The sequence below is a fragment of the Cherax quadricarinatus genome, chromosome 68 (genome assembly GCF_038502225.1).
Source record: "Cherax quadricarinatus isolate ZL_2023a chromosome 68, ASM3850222v1, whole genome shotgun sequence".
NCBI lineage: Eukaryota > Metazoa > Arthropoda > Malacostraca > Decapoda > Parastacidae > Cherax > Cherax quadricarinatus.
The window spans coordinates 5,787,032-5,804,174 of NC_091359.1; the positions used below are offsets into that span (position 1 = coordinate 5,787,032).

The window sequence follows — 17,143 nt, forward strand, 5'->3', positions numbered from 1 at the left end:
ATGCCACAAAGACCTCTTTAGCCTTATCTAAATACTGTTCACTTATATGTTTCACTGTAAACACCTGGTCCACACACCCCCTACCTTTCCTAAAGCCTCCTTGTTCATCTGCTATCCTATTCTCCATCTTACTCTTAATTCTTTCAATTATAACTCTACCATACACTTTACCAGGTACACTCAACAGACTTATCCCCCTATAATTTTTGCACTCTCTTTTATCCCCTTTGCCTTTATACAAAGGAACTATGCATGCTCTCTGCCAATCACTAGGTACCTTACCCTCTTCCATACATTTATTAAATAATTGCACCAACCACTCCAAAACTATATCCCCACCTGCTTTTAACATTTCTATCTTTATCCCATCAATCCCGGCTGCCTTACCCCCTTTCATTTTACCTACTGCCTCACGAACTTCCCCCACACTCACAACTGGCTCTTCCTCACTCCTACAAGATGTTATTCCTCCTTGCCCTATACACGAAATCACAGCTTCCCTATCTTCATCAACATTTAACAATTCCTCAAAATATTCCCTCCATCTTCCCAATACCTCTAACTCTCCATTTAATAACTCTCCTCTCCTATTTTTAACTGACAAATCCATTTGTTCTCTAGGCTTTCTTAACTTGTTAATCTCACTCCAAAACTTTTTCTTATTTTCAACAAAATTTGTTGATAACATCTCACCCACTCTCTCATTTGCTCTCTTTTTACATTGCTTCACCACTCTCTTAACCTCTCTCTTTTTCTCCATATACTCTTCCCTCCTTGCATCACTTCTACTTTGTAAAAACTTCTCATATGCTAACTTTTTCTCCCTTACTACTCTCTTTACATCATCATTCCACCAATCGCTCCTCTTCCCTCCTGCACCCACTTTCCTGTAACCACAAACTTCTGCTGAACACTCTAACACTACATTTTTAAACCTACCCCATACCTCTTCGACCCCATTGCCTATGCTCTCATTAGCCCATCTATCCTCCAATAGCTGTTTATATCTTACCCTAACTGCCTCCTCTTTTAGTTTATAAACCTTCACCTCTCTCTTCCCTGATGCTTCTATTCTCCTTGTATCCCATCTACCTTTTACTCTCAGTGTAGCTACAACTAGAAAGTGATCTGATATATCTGTGGCCCCTCTATAAACATGTACATCCTGAAGTCTACTCAACAGTCTTTTATCTACCAATACATAATCCAACAAACTACTGTCATTTCGCCCTACATCATATCGTGTATACTTATTTATCCTCTTTTTCTTAAAATATGTATTACCTATAACTAAACCCCTTTCTATACAAAGTTCAATCAAAGGGCTCCCATTATCATTTACACCTGGCACCCCAAACTTACCTACCACACCCTCTCTAAAAGTTTCTCCTACTTTAGCATTCAGGTCCCCTACCACAATTACTCTCTCACTTGGTTCAAAGGCTCCTATACATTCACTTAACATCTCCCAAAATCTCTCTCTCTCCTCTGCATTCCTCTCTTCTCCAGGTGCATACACACTTATTATGACCCACTTCTCGCATCCAACCTTTACTTTAATCCACATAATTCTTGAATTTACACATTCATATTCTCTTTTCTCCTTCCATAACTGATCATTTAACATTACTGCTACCCCTTCCTTTGCTCTAACTCTCTCAGATACTCCAGATTTAATCCCATTTATTTCCCCCCACTGAAACTCTCCTACCCCCTTCAGCTTTGTTTCGCTTAGAGCCAGGACATCCAACTTCTTTTCATTCATAACATCAGCAATCATTTGTTTCTTGTCATCCGCACTACATCCACGCACATTTAAGCATCCCAGTTTTATAAAGTTTTTCTTCTTCTCTTTTTTAGTAAAAGTATACAGGAGAAGGGGTTACTAGCCCATTGCTCCCGGCATTTTAGTCGCCTCATACGACACGCATGGCTTACGGAGGAAAGATTCTTTTCCACTTCCCCATGGACAATAGAAGAAATAAAAAAGAACAAGAGCTATTTAGAAAAAGGAGAAAAACCTAGATGTATGTATATATATATATATGCATGTGTGTGTCTGTGAAGTGTGACCAAAGTGTAAGTAGGAGTAGCAAGATATCCCTGTTATCTAGCGTGTTTATGAGACAGAAAAAGAAACCAGCAATCCTACCATCATGCAAAACAGTTACAGGTTTTTGTTTCACAGTCATCTGGCAGGACGGTAGTACTTCCCTGGGTGGTTGCTGTCTACCATTCTCATGAATATACTGTATATAAAAATAATGTTTTGTACTGTAGTACATAATGAATCGCCAACGGCAGAAATCGTCTTTTTTATTCTTACCTACCATTTATCCACCATAATATTTTAATTTTCAGCATCTCCAATCATCCTCGTATATAGCTCCAGCAAAAAAATTGGCTAGAAGATGTGTCCAAATCAAGTATGAAGAGGAGCCCAAAATAGATCGACTCTCTTCAAACCAAAATGGAATTCATTCTGACACTCATCCTCAAGCAATAAATAGAAACTCTAATGATGAATACAACCATTGTGCAGGCACGAAAAAACTCAAAATGGTAATAAAACATATTGGATAATTTCAAGCTAGTGATAAATACTGCTCTTTCAAATTTTGTCTGTTATTTATTTCACAACTAAAGTATTGTATTAGACGTAGAACCCCATTAAATTTGTATTAACAACTTTTTCACTTTTTCTTGTTCTTATTATGTTCTACTAATAAGACTTGATTATAATAATAATCTGCTAATAAGAAAAATGCCCAGATTGTCAATGAAAAATGCTTTGGGATTGACATTGTATCATGTCATATTTTTTAATGTAGTTTCAGCTTTCAAGCATTTTAATTTTAATTTAAGGAAGATGAAGAAAAGGCATTACAGTCAAGATGGGAGCCACCACACTGGCAGGAGGTTCTGAAGAACATTCGGCAGATGAGAGCTGCACGAGATGCTCCTGTTGACTCCATGGGAGCTCAAAAGTGCACGGATGTGGATGCCCAACCTGAAGTAATGCCCAGTAGTGTAGTAATAAATTTTTGTTACTGCATCCTAGAGGACTATGGTTGTTGAGATTTACATTTTCCAAGTTAGCCAAAGAAAGTACCCTGAAAAAACTAGATTACTTAGGCATGTTATGGTAGTAGGTTGGTAGACAGCAACCACCCAGGGAGGTACTACCGTCCTGCCAAGTGAGTGTAAAACAAAAGCCTGTAATTGTTTTACATGATGGTAGGATTGCTGCTGTCTTTTGTCTGTCTCATAAATATGCAAGATTTCAGGTATGTCTTGCTACTTATTCTTACACTTAGGTCACACTACACATACATGTATACAGGCATATATATATATGTACACACCCCTCTGGGTTTTCTTCTATTTTCTTTCTAGTTCTTGTTCTTGTTTATTTCCTCTTATCTCCATGGGGAAGTGGAACAGAATTCTTCCTCCGTCAGCCATGCGTGTTGTAAGAGGCGATTAAAATGCCGGGAGCAAGGGGCTAGTAGCCCCTTCTCCTGTACAAATTACTAAATTTAAAAAGAAAAACTTTCGTTTTCTTTTTGGGCCACCCTGCCTTGGTGGGATATGGCCGGTTTGTTGAAAAAAAAAAAAAAAAACAACTTAGGCATGTCTTGTGTCTAGCATTAGGAATAATATTAGGAGAGAAGTAAATAATGAAATTCAATGTCATAGGAATACAGTTAGAAGGCTGAGTAGATAAGTATGACTGATGTTGTAGTAACCAGGTTTAGGCTTGATTATAAATACATTTAGCATTTTGGTAGATACACAGATGTAGATCTAACTAAATGCAATAATCACTTTTTTTTAGAACACTATATGCTTAATGGTTTACTTACTGAGGATTGTAGGGATAGATAGCATAATAACCTATGTGATCTGTCAAGGTATCTTATTAATGAAAATAAGATGCTGGACAATAATCAGAAATCCAAAATTTGCTGGCAACAAATATATCAATTTGTAGATATGAATCCATATGTCCAAATGTTCTCCTGTTAACCCTTATGCTGCTGTCAACAAGATGACTATGGGATTCACAGTAAACTAGTCACTTTACTGATGGATTAAAAAATGCACTCATACAATAACTTCATATGACAGGTTTACTAGTGGATTAAGTTGAATGCATTTTTCCATACTTTTTTCAGATATACAGGTTCCAGGTACTTGTTTCTCTAATGTTGAGTAGCCAAACAAAAGACCAGGTGACCCATGCAGCCATGGCCAAGCTACGAGCACATGGACTTACTGTTGATAACATCCTGGCAACAGATCCTGACACTCTTGGTCAGCTTATACATCCTGTTGGGTTCTGGAAGGTTAGCTAAAAGTATTATACATAAAATACTGTATATAATGTATGCAGTATGTTTTTTTTCTTGTTACCTTCTCAGCAGTTTCCCATCAATGAAGACTGGAAAGTGATGCTAAGAAAATAAATGATTTCAATTAGTATTTTTTATTAATTATAGGGAAAAGAGTAACCAGCTTTTCATCCCTGGCATTGAAGTTACTGTTCTTTTTATAACTATGTTGATCATCATTGTTTTCAGAGTGGATGTTTACAACAGTTAGCGAAGTGGGGGCTTTGATTCATCCACTCCTCAAGAAGCCTTCCTTGATTCAGAAAACATGCAAGAATATTAATTTGTGTTTAATCTGGTGCTTCTTTCTGAACTGATTGAAGATGCTATTTTTAATCAGTTGTTTCATTTTCAGGAATGGAGTAATGTTTTACTGTGTATTTAGTCTGCATATAGACCATTTCATTCAACTGGGATGGGTTTGTGTAAAGTTCATTATGATTTGGTACTAAACACTTGCTTAAGAAATGGACTGCTGCTAATTTTGTTGGACCTCTTTTCTGCACTTGATACCATTGATCATTTCTGTTAAGCTATTTTTTTGGTATGGCCTTGGAAATATTGCACTGTCATTTCTGCAGGATTGCCAAAACTGTTGTCCAGAGGGCTGAGGAAGGGTTGTTGACGTGATTCGGGCATATAGGAGTGAATGTAGACAAATGGTTTTTAATACTTGACGTGCTGTAGGAGTGTGAGCAAAGTAACATTTATGGAGGGATTCAGGGAAACCGGCAGGCCAGACTTGAATCCTGGAGATGGGAAGTACAGTGTCTACACTCTGAAGGAAGGGTGTTAATGTTGCGGTTTTATAAATTGTAGTGGAAAGCACCGCTCTGGCAAGGCAGTGATGGAGTGAATGATGATGAAAGTTTTTCTTTTTTGGGCCACCCTGCCTTGGTGGGAATCGGCCGATGTATTAATAATAATAAAAAAAATTTCTGACATCGTATGTTCTCTTCCGCTGGATGTTTGGATTTTGATAAATAGTAAATTGAAACTGAATGAACATAAGACAGGTTTTGATTGTCAGGGAAAACCTCTGTGAAGTACAGATCAGAGATTTTAATGCCTTTCATTATGGTACATTGAGTTTGCAGTGTGTGGAATCAGTGAGGAATCTTGATGTCTTCCTGGATTCTGACTTGTCATTTGTCAGACACATCACCCTCTTTTTATTTACTGGGTACTGTAATTCAATTAGGGGCAGGCAGGGTGACCCAAAAAGAAAATACTTTCATCATCATTCAACACTTTCACCTCACTCACGCATAATCACTGTTTTTGCAGAGGTGCTCAGAACACAACGGTTTAGAAGCATATACGTATAAAGATACACAACATATCCCTCCAAACTGCTAATATCCCGAAACCCCTCCTTTAAAGTGCAGGCATTGTACTTCCCATTTCCAGGACTCAAGTCTGGCTATATAAAAATAACCGGTTTCCCTGAATCCCTTCACTAAATATTACCCTGCTCACACTTCAACAGATCGTCAGGTCCCAAATACCATTCATCTCCATTCACTTCTATTGAACATGCTCATGAATGCCTGCATGCTTGATATGTATTATACCACTTGTTAAAGTAGCAAAGGAAGTAATGTACAAATAATATTTTATTTTATATACATTCCAATAAAATGTATACTAAGAATGTAGTAAAAGAAATAATTCAGTAACAAAATAATTCTTTAATCTTATACATTCATTTGTATGTCTTCTAGAAGAAAGTTGTGTATATAAAGAAAACGTGTGAAATACTGAGGAAGTATTATGGTGGGGATATTCCTCCTACACTTAAAGACATGTGTAAGCTTCCAGGAGTTGGACCAAAAATGGCTCACCTCTGTATGGATATTGGCTGGGGAAAACTAACAGGCATTGGTAAGACCCAAGGCAACAGCAGCTTGCAGATTAGCATTGCTTATAGTATTTTGCATATTGACTATTTTTAATTTTAGAATTTAATTTTTCCATCACTTTCTTTTTTATGGAACTTCTACATTTCCTTATACTTTGTAATACTTTATGGAGAAATAGGCCCACACGAGAGAGGAGCTTATGATGACATTTTGGTCTGACTTGGACCATTTACAAAGTTGCTCTGTGAATTTGTAAGCTCCTCTCTTCTTCTATCAGTTATTTGTGTATAGTACTTTATTATGATTTTGCTATAATTCAGGTGTTGACACACACGTGCATCGCATCAGCAATCGACTGGGATGGACTGGACGCGATACAAAAACACCAGAAGAAACTCGAATTGCTTTGGAATCCTGGATGCCAGAAGAAATATGGAGTGATACCAATCTGCTTATGGTCGGGTTTGGGCAACAAATATGTTTACCAGTGGGTCCAAAGTGCAGTCAATGTCTCAATGCAACACTTTGCCCCTTTGGTATTAATCCTCTCAGTAAATCTCCAAAGATAAATTCACCATTGAAACTGCCAGTCACTGGTAAGGCTTGTTAGTTGCACAAATCATTCAGCTTCTGTTTTGCCAAAATTGTGATGATGTCAGTTTAGATGACCTTGTGAACTACAATAATAATACCGTAATAACAATGTGAAGGAAACTATGAAAAACGTGTTAAAATTTTATTTGGTAACGTATAGCAGTAGTTCATGTCTAGGAATTTTAATCACTTTTAAATATAAAGTATAGCATCTACCTGAGGTAATACTTTTCAGTAATAAAACAACCTACAATTATTTAAGGATACTAGGACACACTACTGTGATTTAAACAAATATGGTATTTAAAATATACCATGGATAAGTTTTTGGAATGTCATTGAAAGAAACCAGTAATGAGAGATTTTACCCATATTCAGGTCTCTGAAATCACATTACTGTATTTAATACTATACAACATTAATAATCGTTATTGTCATAATGAAGTCAAGCACTAAACCTAAAAGGGTTAATAAAATAGATTTTCTTTATGCTCAGTTTGACCTTTCAGTTTTAGTGCTCTCCATGAAGGTTAAAAAATTTTTGCTTATTGACTGATATATTGGCACATTGTAAACAATTTACACAGCAAGTTCATAAAATACACTTACACAGCATATGGGAATCATTATTGAGGAAATGTTTTGCCACACAGTGGCCAAACTGATGAAGCCACTGTGTGGCAAAATGTTTCCTCAATAAAGATTCCCATATGCTACATTGTCACCTTCTTCAACTTGTCAGCTTTCAAACCCATTTATCACATAAAATAATGAGGTTAATTTGTAAGGCACAAATGGCTGTTTCATTTTGTACAATTGTATCTCAGAATTTGAAATATTTTACAGACTTCTCATTATTTTATATATACACGGTATATTACTATATTCATAACTAAGCGCTAAACCCACAGGGGTCATGCAGTGCATATACACTGTATAAAGAAATAATTTTAACCAGTTTCACTTGACACTTTCACTATTGTACATCAAAATCTTTACACAAATAACTTGCACATAGGAAACTGAAACTACAATAATGTTTCAGTCCAACATGGACCATTTACAAGCCCATGTGACTTATCAGTGGTCCAAGACAGAATAAAACATCATCATAGTTTGTCTCCTACATGCAAGTTATTTGTCTTGTTCGAACCATGGTATTGTGACCTCTTAATCTTTATTAAAATCTTTCTGATGCAGGAGTTATCATAAGGTTACTGGAAGACTGGCATGTTCTCAGGCCATTATAACGACTAACATCTTGCTAAAGCTACCTTATACCTAAAAGTAACAATTTATGAATTAATATTCACAGGATCTTCATTAGACTAATTGTTTCTGAAGTATTATTTATAGTAATCATACTTATGCATACCCATGCTCATTATTTACATGAGAAGGCATGAATTACTGTCACAAACATATAATGTGTAACAGATTCCATAAATGTACACAGTACAGAAAATTTCCAGTGAAGTATTGATGCAAAGCACAACAATGTACATAGAGCACTACACTTTCGAAAATTACAGCAAGTTTCTTTTCTGACCACAATAAGAAATTTTACCTAACTCCTGTAACTGCAGTCGAACAGTTACTCCTCCCTGACATGGCTTTGCCATTCCCTGCCTTCTATTAACAGACATGGAGGCATTTTTTTTTACACTGGTATTGGCATCTGCAACACTTGAGGTTCCTGAACAGATGATATCTAGAGATACTCCTGAGTTGTGACCTAGTCTTTGTTTATAAAATGTGGTGAGCATGGATATCGAGATAAAAAATAAATTGGAATTATAGTTTTTTTTTTTTAAATGTCATGTCTGAGGGCAATGTGTGGTGTGAATATAATGCAGAGAATTCGTAGTTTGGAAGTTAGGAGGAGGTGTGGGATTACCAAAACTGTTGTCCAGAGGGCTGAGGAAGGGTTGTTGAGATGGTTCGGACATGTAGAGAGAATGGAGCGAAACAGTGACTTCAAGAGTGTATCAGTCTGTAGTGGAAGGAAGGCGGGGTAGGGGTCAGCCTAGGAAAGGTTGGAGGGAGGAGGTAAAGGAGGTTTTGTGTGTGAGGGGCTTGGACTTCCAGCAGGCATGCGTGAGTGTGTTTGATAGGAGTGAATGGAGACAAATGATTTTTAATACTTGACGTGCTGTTGGAGTGTGAGCAAAGTAACATTTATGAAGGGGTTCAGGGAAACCGGCAGGCTGGACTTGAGTCCTGGAGATGGGAAGTACAGTGCCTGCACTCTGAAGGAGGGGTGTTAATGTTGCAGTTTAAAAACTGTAGTGTAAAGCACCCTTCTGGCAAGACAGGGATGGAGTGAATGATGGTGAAAGTTTTTCTTTTTCAGGCCACCCTGCCTTGGTGGGAATCGGCCAGTGTGATAAAAAAAAAAAAATTTAAATGTCAGTATTATACCAAGTCACAAATAGTTTTTCTTGCAAAGTGTAGGCAATCGTCATATGATGAGATGTCAGTCTTAACATATATAAGGTGGCTTAGCATTTAGGGAGACAATGATAGATAAGGATAAGAATTATTTGGAAAAATACAGTAAAAAATTAGAATTGCATATGCGTACAAGGCGAGATCAGAAATTACGTATATGTGAAGAAAAAGCTATGGCTAAACATACTTTTTAAATAAACATTATAGGCTATAAAAGTGAAATGCATTATCTGAACATGTGCTTCAGGCTTACCCATCTTTCCAATGTTGTGTAGCAGGTAATTAAGAGTAGCCATTTGTGTGGCAAACTTCATGGGGGGCATAGTTCGTAAAGATGCACCATACAGCATGTCACAACATTGGCTGCAGTCTGCCACCTACTACAAAGCACTAACCATGCAGTACAGGTTTGGTGTACGTTTTTAAATATGTATAATAATACATATTTAATAAATGCGAGGGTCTTGGCAAGAGACGTGGAGTTAAAAGATAAAGAATCACACATAAAGTGGGAGTTGTGACAGTTGCTCTTTGCTGATGACACTGTGCTCTTGGGAGATTCTGAAGAGAAGTTGCAGAGATTGGTGGATGAATTTGGTAGGGTGTGCAAAAGTAGAAAATTAAAAGTGAATACAGGAAAGAGTAAGGTTATGAGGATAACAAAAAGATTAGGTGATGAAAGATTGGATATCAGATTGGAGGGAGAGAGTATGGAGGAGGTGAACGTATTTAGATATTTGGGAGTGGACGTGTCAGCGGATGGGTCTATGAAAGATGAGGTGAATCATAGAATTGATGAGGGGAAAAGGGTGAGTGGTGCACTTAGGAGTCTGTGGAGACAAAGAACTTTGTCCTTGGAGGCAAAGAGGGGAATGTATGAGAGTATAGTTTTACCAAAGCTCTTATATGGGTGTGAAGCATGGGTGATGAATGTTGTAGCGAGGAGAAGGCTGGAGGCAGTGGAGATGTCATGTCTGAGGGCAATGTGTGGTGTGAATATAATGCAGAGAATTCGTAGTTTGGAAGTTAGGAGGAGGTGCAGGATTACCAAAACTGTTGTCCAGAGGGCTGAGGAAGAGTTGTTGAGGTGGTTCGGACATGTAGAGAGAATGGAGCGAAACAGAGTGACTTCAAGAGTGTATCAGTCTGTAGTGGAAGGAAGGCGGGGTAGGGGTCGGCCTAGGAAAGGTTGGAGGGAGGGGGTAAAGGAAGTTTTGTGTGCGAGGGGCTTGGACTTCCAGCAGGCATGCATGAGTGTGTTTGATAGGAGTGAATGGAGACAAATGGTTTTTAATACTTGACATGCTGTTGGAGTGTGAGCAAAGTAACATTTATGAAGGGGTTCAGGGAAGCCAGCAGGCCGGACTTGAGTCCTGGAGATGGGAAGTACAATGCTTGCACTCTGAAGGAGGGGTGTTAATGTTGCAGTTTAAAAACTGTAGTGTAAAGCACCCTTCTGGCAAGACAGTGATGGAGTGAATGATGGTGAAAGTTTTTCTTTTTTGGGCCACCCTGCCTTGGTGGGAATCGGCAAGTGTGATAATAAAAAAAAAAAATAATAATACACAGCATTAAAAATTAAGCAACTGCCTTAAAGGGTCTTTTTGTTAAGATACTCTAGCACATACATGCTCGGATAATATGCTGCACTTTTATACCCTTATGTGTATAGGTAATTCCTATACACATGTCATGTCATTTGTGTGTGCCATGCAACTGGAATGAGTTATCAACACAATCAGTAATTTTCTTATGATAATCTTAATTATCTTTCTATCTTCCTAATGATGAGTACAGTTATAATATTTAAATGCAAATCATATTTTTTCATTTTTAGATTACATATTAAGATATGAAAAACCTAAATTAAAATGTTATGAAGAGGTTTAACCATATGAAAACTTGAAAGCTTATATGTGAACTCTAATAGGAAACTGAGGCATAAACAGAATAGCAGCCAAGCCTGGTGCTATTTTTGTATGCTACTCCATGAACATAGTAGTCACCAGAGATCAGCCAAGAAGGTAAATAACTCACAATACCTGGAACACTGAATGTACTATTCTTCACAATGTAATGGCCCTGAAAGGAAATAAGACATTATCTGTATTAACAGTATTATTATTATAATAATATTCACAAAAAAGCATTAAACCATATGAATGAAAAGCAAAACTCATCAGAATGAACAATGCAATCTTTTTGTGTGAATTATGAAAGTGACCTGTTCTTCCCTTCCTTGGAGCAAATCTGATTGTCTCCCATTCCCATGCACTGTATGACCCCTAATTCAGCAACATAAGATTCTACCAAAAATATCATAAACATTTATACTTTTGAGAGAGACAGGCAGAGAGCATGCAATATTCCTTTGTATGAAGAAAAAGGAGATGAGAGAATAATAAACCTGTAAGTGTACTGGGTCAAGAGTATAGTAGTATTATTAATGTAAGAGTTCGGGGTTAAGCCTGAAAGTAGGATTCCAGAGGAACATGAAGGATTTACTAAGAGCAGGATATGAATAAACCAAGTGCTTACACCGAGGTATATAAGTGAGCAATAGATTAGGAACTGGTCTGTAACAATTAGCGGTGTATGACCCAGGTAGTTTAGCATTTAGTTTTGATTATAATAATAATTGTAACAATTATGGATTTAGAAAAGGCATTTGATATAGTAGATAGGGAAGCAATGTTGCAATTTCATGGAATAGGTAATAAGTTACTAAAAACAATAAGTGTGAGAGGTATGTAGGAGAGAAGGGGATTATTTTCCAGTAAAAGTAGGCCTTAGGGATGTGTGATGCCACCAAGGTTGTTTAACATATTTAATGATGGTGAGGGCTCTTGGTTCAAGGCTATGGAGCTATCCTCCACTTCCTTGGATCAAACCTGATTTCCTCTCATTCAAAATATACACTATGATCCTTACAGGTTTAGCACTTCTACTCAATTATAATGATACTGTAAAAGAAGCAAATGCTAGGGGTGTTGGGAAGACTGTGGAATTCATTTACTTTGTTGATGACAGTTATTTAGAGAGATTCTGAAGAGAAGTTACAAAAAGTGGTAGAGGAATTTGAAATTAAAAGAAAAATTAAAAATGAAGATGGGAAACAGCAAGAATTACGAGTGTAGCCAAAAAAAAAAAAAAATAGCTGGTGAAAGCATGGATACTGGATTGCAGGAAGTGAACATATTTAGATATTTCAGAATGGACATGTCCACAGACGAGTCAATGAGAGAAGAGGGGACCAATAGAACATGATGGAGTAAAAAGGTGTAATGAGATGTCTGTGGAAAGAAAAATATGTGGAGGTAAAAAGAGGAATGTACCACAGTAGTAATAACACTTATAAGGGTGTGAGGCATGGGTTTTAAACACTGCAGCAAAGTAGCTAGAGGCAGTGATGTCACATATGAGAGCAATGTGTAATGTGAATATTATGCTGAGAATTTAGAGCATAGAAGAGGGTGTGGTAGTTGTGAAAAGCACAAATCAGACTGCAAATGAGGGGTTGTAGAGGCTTTGTGAGCATTTTACTCAAAATAATCAACAATATTCTGATGAAAGGCACTAACCTTTAAAGCAGGACAACGACATGGAAGTTTGAATCTTGGGAATGGATCAGGGCATGGTTCAGATGGAGGAAATGGTATTACCTCACACACATCATTATAATGGCAGGATCCCAAACCATCGAGACAAGGTATCTTCACCCACAGCCAAAAAATGCGACGTTCCACCTCAAAATCTGCCTGTAAATTTCCACGTGATAAATACAGAAATACGTATTTATTTTACAATTATGTACTAAATATTCTGGAATATGAGCAATAGATCCACTACAATAAGCCCTTTACAGGTGGTGCCTTGATGTTGGTTAAAGGGTCCTTGGATCAAGCCTGATTACATCCTATTTCCCAGATGCTGTATAATCTTTGTCAGTTTAATGGTTCCACATGAAAACAATAATAATATAAATGTAGGAAGATCTGTTTTGACATTTGCAAAGATACAATGTATATGACTAATATAACTCTTCAAGGTTTGTATGGGTTTAATGCTCCCATGAATGTGATAATAATAATGTGGCTATTAAATAGTCACATAACTCTCATCAAGATGACTAAAATATTGTATCCTCTTGACATTATGGCATACCCCTGACTACATTTTAAAGTGCTGATTTAGCACTTCTCATGAATATAACAGGAATAATCCAGTAGATTTATCACCTATTAAAAATATATCACGACTAGTTAAATTCTCAAGCCAATGTGAAATAACACTTAATATTTAGAATAAAATTATTGGTAGAATAAAACCAATGAAACATTTAAAGATAACCCTAAAGTGAGGGAATGGGGGAGAAAAAACTAACCATGAATCATTTCCCTATTTCCCACTTTAGCAGGAGGAAGATGGGCAAGCACAAAGGAATAAGAGGCATAGAAGATATTGAATAAATTCAAAGTAATGCACTTCTTTTTACATTCAGAGATGAATGGCCTTCAGTTAAAATCTTTTACGTTCAGAGATGCACATCAATTATAATGAAGAAATTCAAAGTGATACATTTTCTTTTACATTCAGAGACGTACATCATTTCACAGACAAAACTTTAAACCTGTTGGCATTTAAGGAAGGTACTTTGCTATCAATGACGGGCTCCTGGTCCAAAAAGTTGGATGTACCCTTCTGTCCCTTGGATCAAACCTGACTGCCTCCTATTTCCAGACACTATGGCCCAATTATTCTTATTATTATAAGTAATTTATACAGGAGAAGAGGTTACTAGCCCATTGCTCCTGGCATTTTAGTTGCCTCTTACGACACACATGGCTTACGGAGGAAAGATTCTTTTCCACTTCTCCATGGAGACCTCTTCAAGGGGGGCTCCTTGGCATGGTGAAGAGGCTCTTGGTCTGAGGAATTAGCCCTGTCGGTCCTCTTCCTCAGACCGAACCTAATTACCCCCCATTCTCCCCTCCCCTATCCCATCCTCCCCTTTTTCCATTCCTCCTCCTCCTCCCCACCCCTCCCTTTTGCCCTTCCTCTTTTTGGCCTTTGGGATTTCTCCCACAGGCGCGCTAGTTCCTAGGTAGGGGAAAGGACACCTGGGTCCATCCCATTCCGTTGAGGTTCTTGGCGGTGGCGTAGTTTGCCGTGGAATCTGGATCGCCTGGGGATGTCCCGATCCCTCTCCGGTATCCCGGAGTAGCTTTGGGTGTCTTTCGGGCGACGGGTGTATCTCTGGAAGCCACCTTTCGGATTCCGGGGGTGGTGGCCGAAGGAGGTATGTTTTGTGGCGGATATCCGGCCGCCCTCTCTTTTGCCCACCGAGGTAGCTCGGCAGATGTGAGGTTGCTATCCCGGATTGCTGGTTTACTGGCATGAAGGGTAGGGTATGGCACGGGTTCCATGCTGCATCTACGCTACTAGCGGTGCTGAGGTCCTCTTGGGCGCGGAGGGAGATTTCCGGCCCTTTCATTCCTCCTGGGAACTATTCCTCCCCGCTCCCCCCTCTTTTTATTCTTTTTTTTATTTTTCTTTTCTTTTCTTTCTTTTTTTTTCTTAAAAACAAAAAGCAAAGGAGTAACCTAACCATGGAGAACCCAATCCATGAACCCATTACCCCCGGGCCCCTTCTTGATAATACCGCACCCCATTCTGACCCTGCCTTGTGTTTAGACCACTCTTCGGACACTCCTGATGCCCCTGTACCTCTTGCTGGTGCTGTTTCCTCACCCGCTTCAGGTACCGGGGCTTCGACTGACTCCTTCGATTTGTCTGAACTCCGCTCTCCTTTGACTATGCTTCCGGCTTCTCCCTCTACGGTATGGCAATTTTCGAATCGCCCGCCCATTTCACGCCGGACCAACTCCGGTCCTACTCCTAAACGCCAACGTCAATCTCCTGATGATGCTCCTTCATTACCTTCCCATTCTACTCGGAAAAGACCGACACGTCAAGCACTCCCTCTCCACACTCGGTTTCGGACCACACAATGGACTAAATTCTTTACTTTAAGACCGACTTCTTCTTCTGCCTACCTTTCTGACCATAGTATTGGCAAAGCATTCCTGCGTCATGTTGGTAGAGATATTTCATTTCATGCTCTCAAGAGCGGTACGCGCATCGTCACTGTCCAGAATGCTACCCAAGCTCATGATCTTTCTCTCCTTTCGAATATCGATACTACTCCTATCACTACTGAAAAACATCTTTCTCTCAATTCTTGTAGTGGTACTGTCATTCTGCCCCATACCATAGTCCAACAGAATTTCCAGTCATGTGGCAATGACATTTTTGAACAGCTGGAACTCCAGGATCTCCCAATCCTCAAAGTAGACACTTATGTCCTTCTTGCCCGGGGGCGGAGACGTTACCCTTGCAATGTGGCTCGTTTAACTTTTGACAGCCGAGAACTTCCGTCCTCTGTATATGTTGCGGGACATCGGTTACAAGTTCGAAAGGTGATACCTACACCGCAACAATGTAGAAATTGCTGGCGTTTTGGCCACCCAGCGAAATATTGCAGATCTATGGCCAAGTGCCCAGTCTGTGGTGCCGACGACCATTCTAATACATCTTGCAGTCAACCTCCATCTTGCCTTAATTGTAATGAAGCTCACCCTTCGTACTCCCGCCGTTGCCAGGTCTACTTAAATGAACGTGAAATCCGTTGCCTCAAAGAGGCAGAAGGTCTCCCTTATGCAATGGCAGTTACTCATCTCCGCCTCCAAGGGAGACTACCCCGTGTTTCTTATTCTCGTGTTTCCAAACATCCCCCTACTTCTGGGGTCCCATCTTCTGCAGCCTCCTCTGTTGTTACCCCTCCCATAGCCACTCCGGCATCTAATCCTTTTGCTGTCCTTGGCTCTGACATCCCGACTACAACTCAGTCTGTTCTCACATCTTCGTGTCCTTCCTCACAAGCCCCAGTATCGACAAGACCTCGTACGACACCTAATACCAATCGCCCCTCTACTTCTCAGAAGTCCAAAAAATCCACATTGCTCAAATCTTCTTTGCCCTTTCCTTCCCTTCTTCCACCTCCCAAGTTTCTCCCTCTTCTGCCACCTCCCAGGCTTCTGCCTCTTCTGTCCCCCCCCCACACTTCATCTCCAGTCCCTTACACTCTTCCCTCCCCCTCTACTTTGGTACAGTCCATTACTGTCCCAATCTTTACTCACCCTCCTCCTTCTATCTCCAATATGGTCTCCCATACATCTTTGAATTCAGAAACACTTGAAGCCATTTCAGAATATATTGCAGAGACTAAACCTTTAATGGACACTGATTCACTTCCTGTTCCTTCTCTTCCCTCTCCTCCATCTTCACAACCCCATTCTTCGCAACGCTCCGTTCCTGCGCTACTTGAACGTCTTCCAATGCCACCACACGTTGACTTTTCTAACCCCTCTAGTCCGTAGGTGCCTTTACCTACAGATTCTTGATATTTTCTTCATCGCTAATCATGGCCTATTTACAGTGGAATATCCTCGGCCTCAGGGGTAATCGGGGTGAGCTTCAGATGTTGCTTTCCAGGTTTTCCCCTGTTGGTGCTTGCTTACAAGAACCAAAATTACACTCGGCTGTTTTCCAACCTATCTCAGGCTATAATTTATTGTATTCTTCGGATCCTTTCTCAGATGGGACCTTTAATGAAAGTGCCCTTCTTCTACGCAATGATATTCCGTACTGTCAACTATTTGTCCATACCTCGCTGCATTACACTGCAGCCCGTATCCACTTGAATAAGTGGTTTACAATATGTTCTTTATATCTCTCTCCTTCTCGAGCATTTTCTATCCCAGACTTTGCCTTTCTTGTTTC

General features: G+C 39.2%; 2 protein-coding genes across 9 annotated transcripts in view; one reads left to right on the forward strand and one right to left on the reverse strand.

The window, feature by feature from the left end:
- Nthl1 (Nth-like DNA glycosylase 1) overlaps positions 1-9,389 on the forward strand; it is a 22,440-nt gene extending 13,051 nt beyond the window's left edge. For all 3 annotated transcript variants that reach the window (XM_053789696.2, XM_070099629.1, XM_070099630.1), the window contains exons 2-6: positions 2,362-2,562; positions 2,866-3,015; positions 4,179-4,349; positions 6,119-6,278; positions 6,577-9,389. In XM_053789696.2, the coding sequence (XP_053645671.1) occupies positions 2,362-2,562; positions 2,866-3,015; positions 4,179-4,349; positions 6,119-6,278; positions 6,577-6,866 (972 nt within the window). In that variant the 3' untranslated portion in view covers positions 6,867-9,389. The remainder of the gene's footprint in view (positions 1-2,361; positions 2,563-2,865; positions 3,016-4,178; positions 4,350-6,118; positions 6,279-6,576) is intronic.
- The window catches only part of LOC128697910 (ganglioside GM2 activator), a 25,137-nt gene continuing 14,972 nt past the window's right edge, over positions 6,979-17,143 (reverse strand). For all 6 annotated transcript variants that reach the window (XM_070099635.1, XM_070099636.1, XM_070099631.1 and 3 more), the window contains exons 6-7: positions 12,883-13,059; positions 6,979-11,383 (exon numbers count right to left, since the gene is read on the reverse strand). In XM_070099635.1, coding sequence (XP_069955736.1) covers positions 11,225-11,383; positions 12,883-13,059 — 336 coding nt within the window. In that variant the 3' untranslated portion in view covers positions 6,979-11,224. The remainder of the gene's footprint in view (positions 11,384-12,882; positions 13,060-17,143) is intronic.